Source organism: Nilaparvata lugens, chromosome 2 (genome assembly GCF_014356525.2).
Source record: "Nilaparvata lugens isolate BPH chromosome 2, ASM1435652v1, whole genome shotgun sequence".
NCBI lineage: Eukaryota > Metazoa > Arthropoda > Insecta > Hemiptera > Delphacidae > Nilaparvata > Nilaparvata lugens.
In genome coordinates this window covers 18,735,913-18,753,702 of record NC_052505.1, presented here as the reverse complement: position 1 = coordinate 18,753,702, position 17,790 = coordinate 18,735,913, and the positions used below count along the sequence as shown (strand labels likewise).

Genomic DNA, 17,790 nt, shown 5'->3' with positions numbered 1-17,790 from the left:
GAATTTTCATCTATTTCTTTTTCCCTCCTAAATTTTCTTTTATGTTCTGTCTCATCTTCCTCTCACTTCATTCTTCCGGTTTCCTTTCTTTCGGTTATCTAGCTGATATCTTTCTTTGAAACATACCCACAATGCATTAATTCTGCACATGTGCTGTGGTACAGTTTTGGTGAACATAGCAGTTTCCCATTTCGTATCACACTAATTTGTTTGCTATTCTTGTTTTGTTTCCTGACATTTGAAAATTGGACAAATTGAACATCTTCAAAATATTAGTAAGTATCTAACAAGATTTTCCTTTTTTATTAGACATATGGTGTTATAGATTACTTTTCCATGAATCATCAGATAAATTTTGTAGAATTTTATAGTTATGCTGGTCTTTTTCTTGTACACAAGGGTTTGTTTTGTATCTGTCCATTCATCTTTCAAAAATTGTGCAAAAAAACATTGTGTTTTTAATCAATCTGTGTGCACTGAAAAGATTATTGATAATTTGATAATTAATAATAAATTCAGTAATTTCTATCTGTAATTAGATAATTATTCAAAAGGATATAGGCCTATGCTTACATTATAACCTTCAAGTATTGAAGTATTGTGCATTGGTTAATTTAAATGAATAAAGTATAATTATGATGCTATCGGATCGGTAACCAAGCCTAGGTATGAGACTCTTTAGCCTAATGTGTTTATAAATTGAAACATAGCCCAACCTTTATTCTGACTGAATTATATTTGGGCTATTTTCTGAAATCTGACCAATGATGATTCGTTTTTCTCAACTGAGACTTTGGTTTCTATCATTACTATTAATAAATTATCTATGATGATCTGCATATTCTGTTATCAGTAAGATCTGATATCCTTTATTTTTCAATTATCATTTTCTAGGATATTCAATGTTATCATTATTTAAATCAATAAGCTTTCAAAGTTTGGAATTTTCCAATTAATTTAATTCAATTTTGAAGTATTTTTTCAATCTAAGAATGATATTTGTGTGTATGGATTGTAAATTGAGTGTGTAATTGAAGAATTTTGAAGTGACACATAACCTCTAGCTATTTTTGGACTGTTGAATAAATTAGAATTGAAACCGTTTTGGGCATAAGTTGTTAGCCTGTGTAACTTTTCTGTAAGTTGTACAATTCTGAATGATTGAATAAATAAATAAGCAAGTGTTATTTTGAAATCTCACTTTTCAGGATTCATTCAACCATTTTTTTAAATTAATTAATGATTCTTAAAACTCCTCTGATTAATTGAAAATTCATATTTTTGTTTAAAATAAGGCTACCATCTAAAACAATTATTCCGTTACTTCCTCTTCACGCAAGCATCATTAGAATAAATAATTGGGCTTTTAATGTACTTGATGTGATAAAAGTCACTGCTAAAGCATAGCCACCTCTAATACAAGACCCTGGCCTACGATATTACAACGTCGCAGTGTAGGCCTAGAATCTAATACATGATTGGTGAAAAAGATTAAAAAAATACCAGCTGATCTTTTTCACCAATCATTTATTAGATTCTAGGCCTACACTGCGACGTTGCAATATCATAGGCCTGGGCATTGTATTAGAGGAGGCTATGGCTAAAGGCATAATAATGTAATAAAGGCATTGGTATCAATTTTTTCCATTGTCTTCAATAGTAGATATCGGTGATTCTAGTTATTCTAGTAGATCTGATTTGATATCATTGATGATTCTTCTTAATATTTGTCAATTTTATCTCAAATATGTTTTATTCATCAAGAAATTAAATATTCATAATAGATAACATATTTATTTTAGAAATTCATTATATAAAATCTATCTAGCCCACAAAAAATAAGGTAATGCGGTGTGAAGTTGGAAAAGGATAGAGCTGCTTTGTCTAATAACAAATGTTTTACATTTGTTGCATTTCACACATTTTTGAATTTTTTTAACATGACTGAACAATCCTTTGTGATATTCTCTGTTTCAGCCACTATAAAAAAGGGTGCACAATTAAACAGCTATCGAGAGAGAAATTGAAGCTATCACTGCACGTTGGATTGTGGAAGAAAAATTGAGCATCAACAAGAGTAGCATGTAAGTTGACAAATTAATTTCAACCAGCAATAGCCAGCCCATTAGTCACTTTTGATTTCCTAGTAACCATTTTTAGTCCTAGTTGTGCAAAGATGATATTTTTAAAAGTTTTTCGATTAGTATTACTATCAAGCTATAAAAAAAGTTTTCGCAGCAAAACGTTTTTTCCAAAAATCATTTTTTGAGACTTCGAGTGCCTGAAGTAAAATTTTTTGGGACAGATAATTTCAAATTCGGCAAGAGATAAATTCATGAAATTGTAAGGATAAATTGAATCTTAATGATATTGAAAAAAATGGTTGATTGAATAAAATTAAAATTTCCTGAACAATAGCCTACACATTTTTGATAAAGTTATTGCATTTACAAAAAGTGACTGAAAATTACTGAACTGGTAGTTCTTCTAGGTCATGTTTTGTAAATGGAATAACTCTCTCTTGAAAAATATATCTCTTACTGAATTTGAAATAATCTGTCCCAAAAATTGTAACTTCAGGCGCTCATATCTCAAAAAGTAATAATCGGAAAACACATCTTTACCAGAAAAAACTTTTTCATTTTGATAGCTTTTACTAATCGGAAAACTTTGAAAAATATCACCAGTAAAAAGTTTTTTCAGCCTCTTGCACAGCCTTGAAGCTAAGCTTGAATTTCTATCAATACACCGATAATTTGCATGTGTAATTGAAGATTCTCGGTGATCCACTTTTGTTCAACTGGTCTTTGACATTGTTTTGACTAGCTTAATAAAACTATTCACATTTATGGAGGATGGCTTATTGAAGGGCACTGATAAGCAATTATTAGCATTTGTAAATATGTAGTAATAATAATAATAATATGTAAATATAAGTTGTAAAATATGTAATAAATCATCCGCAAAAATATGTAATAGTTTCTGAAGAATTAACTAAGAGAAGATTTGTTGAATGGGCCTACCGTGACAAGGGAGGTCTTTGTAAAATGATGAAGGTCAAAAGGTTCGTCTTGATAAATCTATTTCACTTTTTATTATTTATTATTATTATGCTAGATTTCACTTTTTATTATTTATTATTATTATGCTATCATATTTTTGGGACTACCTCAAGATTTGTTTTGGAATCTACCAAATTTCAATGATGCAGTATGTCTTATTTATTATTATTTTGCTATCATATTTTTGGGACAACCTCAAGATTTGTTTTGGAAGCAAGCAAATTCCAATGAAACAGTATGTGTGTAAATTAATTTATTTAATCATTCAAAATTACTCAGCTTACAGAAAAGTACCACAGGCTTATAAGCCCAAAACGGTTCCAATTCTAATTTATAAAACAGTCCAAATGTGTTAAATATAAAACATATATTCCCCCTTCTCGAAATGGTCACCATGACTTTTTGTAGGTCATCTTATGATCTTTTTCTTTCCTTCATTTTCTTTTTTTCTTTAAATCATTGCTCGGTTTATTTGAAAATATTATCAAAAAACATATCAACATAGAAAAATCCATCACCAGCAATATAATCATAACAAGGATTGCTAGAAATTATGGAAACAGCTTGATATTTCTTTTATGAGGTAAATTTGACAATAGATTTTATTGGGGATCATATTGGAATTGAAAATGCTAATAAATCAAAAAATCTAATTAGAAAATTAAAGAGGCTTTTTTTAATTGCAATAGGATACCCAATGAAACCTTCAGTCAAATTATCCTTGTAAATAAATATTAAGCTGTTTCCATAATTTTCACCAACCCTATAATAAAATCCTCTCATCTCTTTGGAGGATTCTCTTCTTTGATTTTAACTATTATTTGGAACGTTTGCATATTCGGACACACAACTTGCTTAAGAATCAACTTTTACCATTTTTTTCTAACTTTTAGCCGTTTTTTTCCTTTTTTTCAATTTTTTTGTTTTTTAATTTTTTTCTAGGCTCTGTGCTAATGGAAGAGAGGAGAAAGACAAACGAGATGTATAAGAAGAGAAATGAATCTGACGAAAAATATCTATAAAAGTTCTGTGAAAAAATGATCAAATTGTAAATATGAAAAATGTTAGTTTGTTATTTTATTATGATTCTTATGTAACTTAATTCAACTATAGAGTATTTCATGTATGTATCTAATTTGGTTTGTGAATCTTTTCACTTGAAACTTTTTTAAATTTTGAATCTTTCATATTTCAAATCTTCTTATATTTGTTACATATTTTCAAATTTTAAAATAAAATTTATTCAAATTCATCCATGCTCATGCTATTGATTGATATTTTCCTCTTCTATCCCTTATTTAGCATCTTCTAAATGTATTCTGATTCTTGTATAGAATAAAACTTGACAAAAATTAATTTTACCTTCACTGATAATTTTAAAATGTATGAATTTGGTGCTACTTCCTTGTATTTATAAAATAGAATTATTATGGTATCCTTTAAAATTAATAAAATAATAAAACAAGAATACAATAAAAGTTACAATTACAATTTGTATTCTTTTTTTATTATTTTATGAATTTTAAAGGGTACTATAATTCTATTTTATAATATAATTATGATAATTATATGATTCATATAATAGGTATTTAGGTTAGGTTAGGTTGGATTGTTCATTATTTAGGTATATGATTCATATGATGAATCACATTTACATTTTATAAATATAATTATGAACCATATATGGTACATTTATCAGATAGGTAGAAAGGTCTGTTTTGGTGATATGTTCAAGCAAGTGATCACTGATCAGTGATACATAACTAATACGTATCAGTGATACATAACTAATACGTATCAGTTATACATAACTGATACGTATCAATGAAACATATCAGATATGTATCCCTACGTTTCTGATATGTGTCAGATACACAACCGTGCTGTATGGGGCTTTGTCCGAAATTCGACAAACTCTGAGTGCCAGTTGTACAAAAGCCAATTAAATTTCAATTGTGAGTAATTCCACAAGAACCAGTTGGAGAAGCCATCTCATTCAAAAGACTTTCTCTGATTGGTTCTCATGGAATCAAACACAGTTAAAATTTAACGGGTTTTTGTACAACCGGGTCTAGTAATTATTCCTATTACCTACAATCCCTTTGTCCAAAATTCCTCAAACTCTGAGTGCCAGTTGTACAAAAGCCGATTAAATTTCAATTGTGATTAATTCCACGAGAAACAATTAGAGAAGCCATCTTATTCAAAAGGCTTTCTCTGATTAGTCCTCATGGAATCAAATATTGTTAAAATTTAACAGGCTTTTGTACAACCGGGTCTAATAATTATTTCTATTATCTACAATCCCTTCTTTTTCTCTTCAAATACCTACCTCTTCTTTTGAGTCGCATCTTCTGTGGCTTGTGATATGAGGTCAATTATTGCGGAAATTGAAACTTGCGGTAACCTACAATTATTCGAACAAGTAAAATACGGACAAAAAAAAAATGGCGAGGAATTTGACCATTATGCGCTACGGTAATCATAATTACTTCACTTTTTGTGTAGTTGAGAAGTTGAAATTGTGGTAATTATTCATATTGAATAATATTCAATATTTTGACAATTTCTTAGTCTTTTTCATTCAATAATTAATTACTTCACTAATATTACAAATTATAGTAAGATTCACTCCAAACTGACATCATTCCTCATGAATAGCGTCAATACTTTCCATTAAAACAATACTGAAAGTGGAGTTATGAATCTCACAATACCGAAACTCAACAAAAACAGTTGGTCATTCTTTGAGTCAAATTTTGATTTAACAGGTGGAATTTTCTATTCTTGAGATAATAATTCCATTCATATTAAACAATTTTAGAATTATTCTATGATATTGAACAATTTCACAATTATTCTATGATATAATTCTTAAGCCGTGTCCACACTGAAAAAATGTTCGACAAACATGTTTGTGTAAAAAGTTTGGGCAAATTTTATTATGTTTGACAAACAATGTTTGCCCATGGCCAGAGTGGACGCGTCACCAAACAAAATATTTGTAAGTGGGAAAAACAGGCTTTATGTTTTACAGCTGTCAAAACTGAAAATGTTTGGAAAAACAGTAATAGTGAAGAATAATTGAAAAGTCGCACATATAACCTTTATTTGGACAATTTATTTCATGAAATTGGGATGAAAAGAAGTTTTGGACTGTAGTCTGTTTCTTTGTCCTTAAGTTGATTGTAAATGATGAATATATAAATGAATATTTTTTGTTTGACAAACAATGATTGTCCAAAATTTTTAAAATGTTTGTCCCTGAGCTCCTCAACTTACATGTTTGCCAACCTACATTTGTTCAGTGTGGATACGGCGGCTTTAGATATTCCAATTAATCTTAGATATTCTGTTATTATTAGGAATGCTAATTGAGAATGCAAGAGGCAGGCTTGTAAATAATTAAAAGCTATAATAAATATTCAAAGCTATAATAATATATGATCCTAATAATATACCTAATATATCAGGGATAACCTAATCCCTGAAGTGAAGATGATGAGATGATGAATAAATATTCAGTTGAATTCCATATTTGTAGCTGATGATACCTACATAAATCATAGGCTTGTGCATAAAATTATTTGTATTACAAGGTGAATTACAACTAGATGAATGGAGCAAAAGATAAACAAGAGGCTTGTGCATAATTGGATGAATGGAACAAAAGAATTAGAATCTACCATCCATGCAACTGAGAAGAGAATACATTGTTAGATTTAGGACCCGTTGCACAACAGCCGGTTAAATTTTAATCATGATTAATTTCACGTGAGGCAATCCGAGAAGGCCTTTTGAAAAGAAGGCTTCTCTGATAGGTTCTCGTGGAACTAATCACGATTAGAATTTAACCGGCTTTTGTGTAACCGGCACTTACTGTGATAAAGTCCTTTCAGAAGGTCTTTCAATGGGATCTTCGAAGACGGTGGACCTGCCGAAAGATCTCGTTGTCACAGTTGGAATTTTCCGATTTTAAAGTTACAATTTGAAAGTAAAATAGGAAATAGTTGAATTATAATATTTTGAATTTGGAATTTGAAAGTTGTATAAACTGTTAGATTTTAAAGGTGACACTTGTGACAAATTTTTTATTTGCCAAGATGTTTCAGACTTGACTACAATTATAGACTAGACTAGTCAAAGCAAAGACCTTAAAGATTCATAGACTCACATGCAGCGCTAGTGTCGTACTTGTAATTGAAATCGGCCATTGAGGGGGAAACCTATAAGATTATTAAATACCAATGCCTTTGTAATCTATAGTATTACAAATATATAGATAAAATCATAGAGAAACGATAGCATAAGTAGATATCCCATGGTGTAGGGCGTTTATGTCGCAACTTTTACTGTTATACCAAGCCGATAGTTCACGTAGTTCTTTCCTATGCAGCTGTGTGACGCTGGTAGTCTCTCAAATTGTGCCGTTCATACACTATCGCCCCAACAAAACAGTGAAAATTGACAATAGTCGACAGTAATCGGCTCGAGATAACAGTAAAAGTTGCGATATAAATTCCCTATACCATGGGATATCTACTTACGCTATTGTTTCTCTATGATATAATATCTCGTGCTAAAATACCCCAATGGCGGCCTTCAATTTCAAGTAAGAGCTATCATTGGAAAGGCATAGGCATTGTGGGTCTATATCTCTTTAAGGTTTTTGAGTCTAAGTTAGCGTGTACAAGAACCGCACTACATACATAGTGTAAATTATAGTGATCAGCCAGTTGAAACATCACGCCTGTGCAGAAACATAAAAACTACGGAAGGTCGGTGACATAGCAAATTACACTTAAGAAGAAAACGAAAGATGATGAACGGAAGATGAACAGATTGAAGATGAAAACGGAAGATAAAGGAAAAACTACTGGGAAAAATCACAGAAATATTGTAAGTATAGGTATGATATAGTTCTACAAATTTACAATCATCATAGTGTAGATCCATAGATAGATACACCACTATAGTTAGGTCCATGTTATAATGGCAGTATTTTATTAACATTGGTGTTGCTATTTATTCATTCATTATTCATTTTTCGCCACACTGCACAGAAAGCAGCTGTTTTCCAGTCCCTACGTAGATCTGAAAGACATTGTTTGCAGACGACATTGTTTGAATCGTCTGACGTCAGAACAGGTTTCTTTCCGGCCTAGGCCGGAAAGAGTACCCTTTCCAGCCGCTAACATGGAACTAAGATTGATGATCAAAAAAAAAGCTGATCAAAAAACTTTTCATTATTTGTGTTAATTATTCAATAATTAAAACATTTATAATAATATCTTATTGTCATTTGAAAGAATAAAAAAGTATAAACTCAACCTCCCACATAATTGAACATTATCTTTTAGGTTATTTAGACAAATCAGAATAAAAAATAAAAATACTTGGACAATTTCCTGATATTTAGATTACCTCAGATTTGCTAGAACTATCACCTTCTACTTCTGCTTTCGGAAGTGCTTAGTAAACAACTATTCTCATATATTATATATAAACATATATAAATATTCTCATAAATATAAACAACTATTCTCTATTGTTTATTTTTGTGTGTGGCGAAAAATAGCGTTTGCACCAAGGGCAAAAATGTTTTTCCGGCTCTCAATCTTTTCTAGTCCTCGGCCTACGGCCTCGGACTTGAAAACCGATTTCGAACCGGAAAAATCTCATTTTCTGCTCTAGGTGCGAAATATAGCCTACTATATTAGGTTAGCACAAACAATACAACGATCGGAAAAGGAGAAAATAGGCTATTGCCTAAAACTTTTTCAATTTCCCAATTTAGTTTCAAATTGTCCAAATATTATACATAGGTTATGTCCATTTCAATTTTATAAACAAAATCCTTGTCTATCATTCAACAAAACAGAGCGCTATCTCTTTCTTGCTACACAACGTTTCCAGATAGTTTTTTAACAATGTAGAAGGATAGTAAACACAACATTTAATCTCAATTATGAAAATTTATCAGATAATCATTGAAGAATTTTCTTGACGAATAAAATATAACTAATCATTTTCTAATAAACACAGTATTTAATCTCAGTTATGAAAATTTATCATTTAATTATTGAAAAGTAAATTTTCTTCACGAATAAATATAATTGATCATTTTCTAATAAACACAGTATTTAATCTCAGTTATGAAAATTTATCATTTAATTATTGAAAAGTAAATTTTCTTCACGAATAAATATAATTGATCATTTTCTAATAAACACAGTATTTAATCTCAGTTATGAAAATTTATCAGATAATCATTGAAGAATATTTTTCTTGACGAATAAAATATAATTGATCATATTCAACAAGAATGAAAAGTTGATATTTCATCAGATATACCAGTTTCAGCTATCCTCCATAGAAGGTAGTGGCAAGGCAGAGAATCGGCAACGTTGTTAACCTACTTTTCTTCACTGCCACTATAACATGGACCTCACTATAGGCTATTTTCAGCTATGCTCCATAGAAGGTAGTGGCAAGGGAGAGAATCGGCAACGCTGTTCCCCTATTTTTCTTCACTGTCATTATAACATGGACCTCACTAAATGGTGGTATTTTTCTTTAGAGTGCAAGTATTTCTATCATAGTATATAAATCAAAGGAAATACTTCTATAACAGTTTAGTTCCATAGTTATACTCCTATCACATCCTTCTACCCATAGATATAATTCTGTCATCTTTGAATCCATGGAAACTTCTGTCACTGCTTGGTTCTATAGATATACTTCTGTAATTGTAAGAATCTATAGAAACTTCTATCACTGCTTAGTTCCATAGATATACTTCTGTCATCTTTGAATCCATAGATACTTCTATCACTGCTTCTTAGTTCTATTTGATATACTCCTGTCATTTTAAGAATCTATAGATACTTTTACCACAGCTTAGTTCCATAGATATACCTTGTGTCATAATATGAATAGGCCTACATAGATATACTTCTATCACGGCTTAGTTATGTAGATATACTTCTGTCATTGTATGAGCCCATAGATATACTTGCATCACAATGAAACTAAACACATATTACCTATCATGATATAGCCTACAGAATGAGTGATATGTATGGGAACCCTTCAATAAATTGGTGACTGTTGTAGATATAATTCTGTAACTTTAAGGATAAGTTATTGGTCAAATACTCTACCGTTTGACGTACAACTGAATTTCAACCCCTCATAAGGGGGTGACTTTAGGGGTTGTAACTCGAATATTTCAAAATGTAAACACCCATTGTGTGGTACATCATTTCAAAGACCTCTTTAAAACAAGAAAGATGGCACCCATAAAAATGTTCTACGATACTTGTATCCAAAATGGCGGCTGATTGAAGTTTTACTTTTTAAAGAAATGAGGGGTTGTAACTCAAGTATTTTGAACGTAAACACCCATTGTGTGATACATCATTTTTAAGGCCTTTCTAAAGCAAGAAAGATGACATCAATAAAATTTTCTATGATACTTTTATCAAAAATGGCGGCTGATTGAAGTTTTGGTTTTTAAAGAAATAATATTGATAAAGTTCAATCAGCCGTCATTTTTTATAAAAGTATCATAAAACATTTTTATTGATGTCAACTTCCTCGTTTTGAAAAGGCCTTCAAAATCATACAATGGGTGTTCACATTTAAAATATTTGAGTTATAACTCCTCATTTCTTTAAAAACTAAAACTTCAATCAGCCGCCATTTTGAATACAAGTATCATAGTACATTTTTATTTATGTAATCTTTTCCGTTTTTAAAAGGCCTTTAAAATGATGTACCTACCACACAATGGGTGTTTATATTTAAAATATTCGAGTTACAACCCCTAAGTCACCCCCTTATGAGGGGTTGAAATTCAGTTGTACGTCAAAAGGTAGAGTATTCAACCAATAACTTATCCTGAAAGTTACTGTATTACATCTACAACAGTCTTCAACTTATTGAGGGGTTCCCATACATATAACTCACTCTGTATATGGTATATACAGTGGATATATATTTGTTGGGCGAGCCTTCATTCATAGATGCGTGCGCATAAATACTATGCTGTCATTCGCCATACAACATAATGAATGCTGCCTGCCTGTTATGTGCATGAGCATAATCATGCTCGAGAGAGAAAGAGAGAGAGAACAATAATAGTGATGAGAGAGACAGGAAAGGGTGGGGCAAGGGAAAGTTTGTTGAATGAATGAACTCTGTGAAAGGACTGTTAATGCGAGGTAATTGAAAAAAGTGCAATATTGTGTTTCAATAGTTGCTAAACCCCAAGTCTATTAATGGATGCAGAAGATATAGTCACAGAATCAAAACTACTAGTAAATGAAATTAATATTTATTATTATTAAACGAAAATCCAAATTAAATACTGTAATTCACCCCGAAGACTTCTGCTACTGCAAATATTGACAACAGGGTAAACAGCTAGATGGAAATTCGATGAGTGCTACTATTCAAAAATTATATGTCATTCCCGGGCTGACATATAATAATTTTCGAATAGTTGCGCTCATCGAATTTCCTTCTAGCTGTTTACCCTGTTGTCAATATTTGCAGTAGCAGAAGTCTTCGGGGTGAATTACAGCATTTTATTTGGATTTTCGTTTAATAATAATAATAATAAATAATTAATTCATTAGCATTTGAATAATTGCAATATCTCAGTAAAAAAAGTAAATTCGTTGGTGGCATTTGTTGGTGGGGAGTCCCTTGCGGGAAGGTCCCACCGCCTGAATATATAATTTAAGCCGTCAATGGGCCTTGCGACTGTCATACTTCAGCCGGGACCGACAGTTTAACGTGCTCATCCGATAACACGGGAGTGATCTGGTTAAAAAACTTTTGGTATTGAGAGGGTTTGAACCCGGGATCTCTCTGCTGCTACGCAGGCACTCTATCCACTAGACCACGGATCAGGGATCACTCCAATATCTCAGTAATTTACATCTGTAAATTTAAATTTGGTTACACATTGTTCTCTAATATTGATTATACACAGATATTGTGCCTATATCTTTAGTAAGATCAAACTATGCTGAAAATAACCAGCAGTGTAAAGCTGTAAAATAATAATTGTATTATTGTATAAAAGCAATTATTGCTTGATTTGTTTAATTTTACTAGTCTAAAAACGTCTATCAAATCGCGCCACCGTCCATTTTCACTCATTTACAATCTTTAGCCAAATAACAGTATTTTTATTCAAAATACAAATAAACAGTCCCATATAGGAACATTTTCACTATCTTGTTATCAAATAGAACGACTAGATGTCAAATATCTTCAATAAATGAGTTTATTCACTTACTGTGACAACGAGATCTTTCGGCAGGTCCACCATTTTCGAAGATCCCACAGAAAGACGTTCTGAAAGGTCTTATTGTCACAGTAAGTGCCGGTTGCACAAAAGCCGGTTAAATTCTAATCGTGATTAATTCGAGGAACCAATCAGAGAAGCCATCTTCTAAAAAAGGTCTTCTCTGATTGGTTTTTGTGAAATTGATCTCGGTTAATATTTAACTGGCTTTTGTGCATCCGGTACCAAGTGAATAAATTCATTTCTTGAAGCAATTGACTACTAGTCGTTCTATTAATAATAAAAAAGGGATTTAATGGTAAGCAGTTCGTGATGGAAAACAACATAGAAGGAAAATTTTACTGCATACGGTACATTAACGCTTTATTACTCCCAGATAGAAACTAGGGATGGGTATTAATAGATACATCGATGTTTCAACGTCAAACATCGATGTTTTGTCTTTCGATACCATCCCTAATAGAAACATTTGTTTTGGAGCAAACCGGATCTAAATTGACCTAAAGTTTTGGTCTAAGATAGTATTATTAGTTTTGCAAAATGTCTCGTAATACTGATAATATGGCATGACGTTTCGGAGCAACAACATACGTCTGGAAAGAGAGCTACTAATACCCAGTCAATCAGATCAGAAGAAAAATATTCCATGACACACAATCTTTTCTGTAAAATAGAATGAATTCAGTTACAGACAGTTCTCAATATTTGAGAACAACCACTCTTCATGACAAAATTTTTCATCAAAACCAAACTAGTTTTTTTCCCCATAAACTTGCGTGCATTCACGCACAGATATGAATCAAACTAGAAAGAGAATAGATATGAGACCAAACTAGTCTAAACCAGTACCAATGTATATACAAGAAGGATAATTAATTAGGCAGATAATTTCAGATTGTAGCAACTTTTTCGAATTTGATAAAAGTTTTCTTTTGCCGGCGTAGCACAATTCTGTTATTCGAAAAGATTATTTGAACCATGTATTTTTTTGTGCAATAAACGATTTGATTTGAAGTAAGTTTAACATTCACAATACGAATTTAAGTTTCTAATAATTATATGAGACATGAATGAAGCAAAGTTCTAGAGATAATAATATTATTCAAGATGTATGAGATTAGAATATCAGACTTCGAATTCGGATTCTGAAGAAATATTTTGATCAGACTTTGTCTTACCTTGATGTTGGTAGAAACATGGACCCATCGATGAAAACAGATCCTGAGATCAGGATATACCAGCATGTTGATAGCTCCCCCGTGCTGTAAACACAAACAACTACATTAGAAATTTATCAATATAATTATTTTATTAAACGAAAATCCAAAGTAAATGCTGTAATTCACTTTAGATTTTCGTTTAATAATAATTATTGATTCATTAGCATTTGAATAATTGCAACATCTCAGTAATTTCATCAATATAACAAACATTAGTAATCAAGATAGTCATAAGAAGTAAATCATAAATCTCTGTTATATAAGAGAACACTCAACCTTGAAGCCTCTAATGGCAAGTGAATAGAACCATTATCTAGGCATCTAGGCTAAAAATCTGGTGTGGCGCACTCACACAACTTTCCTTGCCGTTATGAAAATTGATCAACTGATGCTAGTGTTCCCGCGCATATCAAATCTACTATTCTAAGATCTCTGAGACAGCTGGTGACAGGACAATAGCGCTGCAGACACACGAAGTCTGCTATCTCTTCATAGTAAATGATTTAATAGAATCAACGGTTTCCAACAGTTTGCAATTGAATAATCTTATTTTCTCGCATTAGAGCTTATTTTCAATTTTAGGTGAAAATGTTACTGAACATAAATTGTAGAGATTTTCATGCTGAATCTTTTACACTTAAATTTTCTAGTTTAAATTGTATCTGAAGACTGATAATTGGGAATCTAAAATCAAACTTTGCATAGATGGGGCGGTGCTCCTGAAATTTTTACAGATGTGGGACTTATGGCAGTCGATAGAGCTTATCAATGAATTTTTTAGGTATGAATTTGATCAAAATCGTTGGAGCCGTTTTCGAGAAAATCGCGAAAAACCCTGTTTTTGACAACATTTTCGCCATTTTAGCCGCCATCTTGAATTGCATTTGATCGAATTGTTCGTGTCGGATCCTCATAGTGAAAGGACCTTAAGTTCCAAATTTCAAGCCATTCCGTTGATTGGGAGATGAGATATCGTGTACACAGACGCACATACACTCATACACACACACACATACAGACCAATACCCAAAAACCACTTTTTTGGACTCAGGGGACCTTGAAACGTATAGAAATTTAGAAATTGGGGCACCTTAATTTTTTTCGGAAAGCAATACTTTCAGTACCTTTGGTAATAGGGCAAGGAAAGTAAAAAATAGGCTAAAACATTGTAACAATGCCAAGATCTGACAAATATTGTCAAAAGACTAATAGAAGACTAAAAGTACACTGATGAACCCAGTAATTCTTAATTCTCAATTAGAATAGTTTTACATCACTTAGAAATTTAATGGGAATATGAGATTGACTGAGATAATGTGAATCAGTGTGGAAGCGACAGGCACACAGCCCAAACCCGCACTCCACACAAAATAATACAGAAGAAGAAAAAAAACAACCTATACAGAAATTAAACAAACTTCAGAATTACATGCTAAATCTTGAAATAAAATACTAATTATTAATATGATTATATTCGTATCGTACAATATGAATAGGTTTAATTTAAATAAGAAAAAAATATAAATAAGTTCAATATCCTATACTATTAAACGAGCAACTTCTGTTTTTATGTTATATGTTTAGATGTTTAGATTTTTATATGTTTGTATGTTTGTATTTCACCGTATCTCGAAAACGGCTTTAACGATTCTCACGAAATTCAGAACATAGGTTTATAATAATTATAAAGATTCGATTGAACTAGGACTCATCCCTTGGAAAACTCGCTGAAGGACATTGAAAGGATAATTATTAATCATCCTTGGAAAAACAGCTGATAATAATTATTTCGTCGTCTGTTGGTGATGGAAGTGAGTGAGCGAGTTCATGTGTGGTGGACTGTGTCAAAATTATGACTCAGCTATTGAACTTTTGTAATCATTCAATCAGGTACTTAGTGCCGGTTGCAAAAAAGCCGGGTTATTTTCAATCCTGATTAATTCCAGTAGATCCATCTTTTTGAAATGGTCTTCTCTGATTTGGTTCACGTGAAGTTAATCAGGATTAAAATTTAACCGGCTTTTGTGCAACTGGGCCTTTGTGAGGGAAATTTTTGTCTTCCCTTTGGGAATTAATCTCAAATTACTGTGATTAGATAGATTATTTCTGTATAATTGTTATTATAATTTCTTCTTTCGTAATACATTATTATGCTTTTGTACTCCAGAGCGAAGCTCGGTCCCCGATATTAAAAAAGAAAAAAAGTGTTGACTAATTAAACTGTCAAAAGGTAATAGATTTTTTGTTTGGGGAATTATATTGAACTGGTCATAGAAGCTTATCTATGCCAGTTATTGTTTAGTGCTTGGGAAACTGTAGGTGACTTGGTCGAATTTGAATTGAAAGGATAGAGGAAAAAGAGGGATAGGTAATCGAAAACAACAAATGAATAAGAATTAGGATTTTTCTTAAACTGTCCCTACGAAAATTGCAATCAATTGATTCATGAGAAGAAGTTCAGATATTTTAAAATCTAGTATAGTATTTGAATCAAGTTGAATATAAAGTTATCGTTGAGAAATAATAATTACGGAATGAGTTGCTGTACTAAGGTTGTTAAAGAGTCAGTAAGAGTCAGTAAAAGTCAGTTAGAGTCAATAACCTATTGACTATGAATGTATTAGTAGTCTTGTCTATCCTTTTAGTATGTCAGTGTATTAGTAAATTCTATAACGTTGACAATTTAAGCAGTAGTAGCAGTAGTAAACTAATGTTGAATTTGTTGTAAGTGAATTTTCATATTATTAAATCAGGCGTTGTGAATTATTGTTCCCGAGTTTAAAGAAAATGACACGTAGCTTACTTTGAGATAAATAAGTATGAACGAGGTCGAGTCAATTTACATAAGTTAGTTAGTTGCAGCAGAGACAAGAATATTATATAGCTTATCCTTTATCTATGGTTGCAGGCAATGAGAAAATGACAAGAAATATGCGAAATAAGCGAAATATGGAGTCATTGTTGATTGGAGCCAGGCGCTCATACACTTTGTTTTTACTATCATCAGAGACAACTGATACACTTTTGCTATCTTTCTCTATGCTATCATTCAGAGATAGATATTTCCTACTGGATTACAATGAATGGATAGAAAATTTTTCATAGCTATGGAATTCTCTCTACTTTCTCGCCAATATTGCAGTTTCAACCATTGTCAACTTTGAATCGTAGTCTATATATAGAATAGTTCTGCCTACTGAATACTAGTAGTTCTGTGAACAGTAGACCTCGAGCTCAGTGAGTTACATTGACCTGTTGTTATGTTTTCTCAAAAATTAATAAATAATTTATTAATTAAAAATGTCTAGAAAAAATCCTAAATAGACATAGAGCTTTCTGTCCTATATCGTACCGTGACGTGTCGTCCCGGAATGTGAGTGTGAGCGCTGTTATCAGGTCTGGCTGCAACTGTCTACAACGTTGATGGAAAGATACATTTTCAAGGAATGATGTTCGATGTTTTTGAACGGGTAGTATTATAGTCCACAGTCTGTGATTACACAGATGTGTGGAGAAGCCAGTTTATTGCTGTATTTCCATAAGGTCTATAGTTTCAATTAGGTACTACTTGTGGATAAGAATACTACGTGAGGTCTACTGTTCACAGAACTACTAGTATATGGTTTAGAGTGAAAGATACATTTTCAAGATGTTCGATGTTTTTGAACGGGTAGTATTATAGAGTCCACTAGACAGCTGATTTATGATGAATAATTCTATAGTCTGATTTTTACGGTAATATTGGCGTATGAAGGAGGCTCCTTTTTCCTTTTATATTATCCTTGAAATGCAAAATTTTCAAAAACCTTGTATATACGTCGACGCACAATTTAAAAAGGAACATACCTGTCAAATTTCATTAAAATCTATTACCACGTTTCGCCGTAAATGCGCAACATAAAAACATATAAACATTTAAACATTCAAACATTTAAACATTAAGAGAAATGCCAAACCGTCGACTTGAATCTTAGACCTCACTTCGCTCGGTCAATTAATTTATGCTGTTTACATTCATATATCAGCAAAGATTCATAGTACTCTATTGTGAACAACATACTTCATCTTTTACAACTGCAGAGATACATAGAACCAATTGAAACTCTGATGCCTTTTTAACATTTTTCCTTTGAGGTTTTGTGACTTTTCACTATCTGACTGAAGGATAGTAATGCGCCCCCAAATCAGA

General features: G+C 31.8%; 1 protein-coding gene and 1 long non-coding RNA gene across 2 annotated transcripts in view; one reads left to right on the top strand and one right to left on the bottom strand.

Moving 5' to 3' along the window:
- Positions 1-17,790, bottom strand: part of LOC120349811 (rap guanine nucleotide exchange factor 6-like) — a 116,644-nt gene that overhangs the window by 29,341 nt on the left and 69,513 nt on the right. The window contains exon 4 of the mRNA XM_039420719.1: positions 13,560-13,643. Coding sequence (XP_039276653.1) covers positions 13,560-13,643 — 84 coding nt within the window. The remainder of the gene's footprint in view (positions 1-13,559; positions 13,644-17,790) is intronic.
- LOC120349812 lies at positions 213-4,069 on the top strand. Its single transcript, XR_005570428.1, has 3 exons — positions 213-275; positions 1,978-2,084; positions 4,005-4,069. It is a non-coding gene; the product is annotated as an uncharacterized LOC120349812 (long non-coding RNA).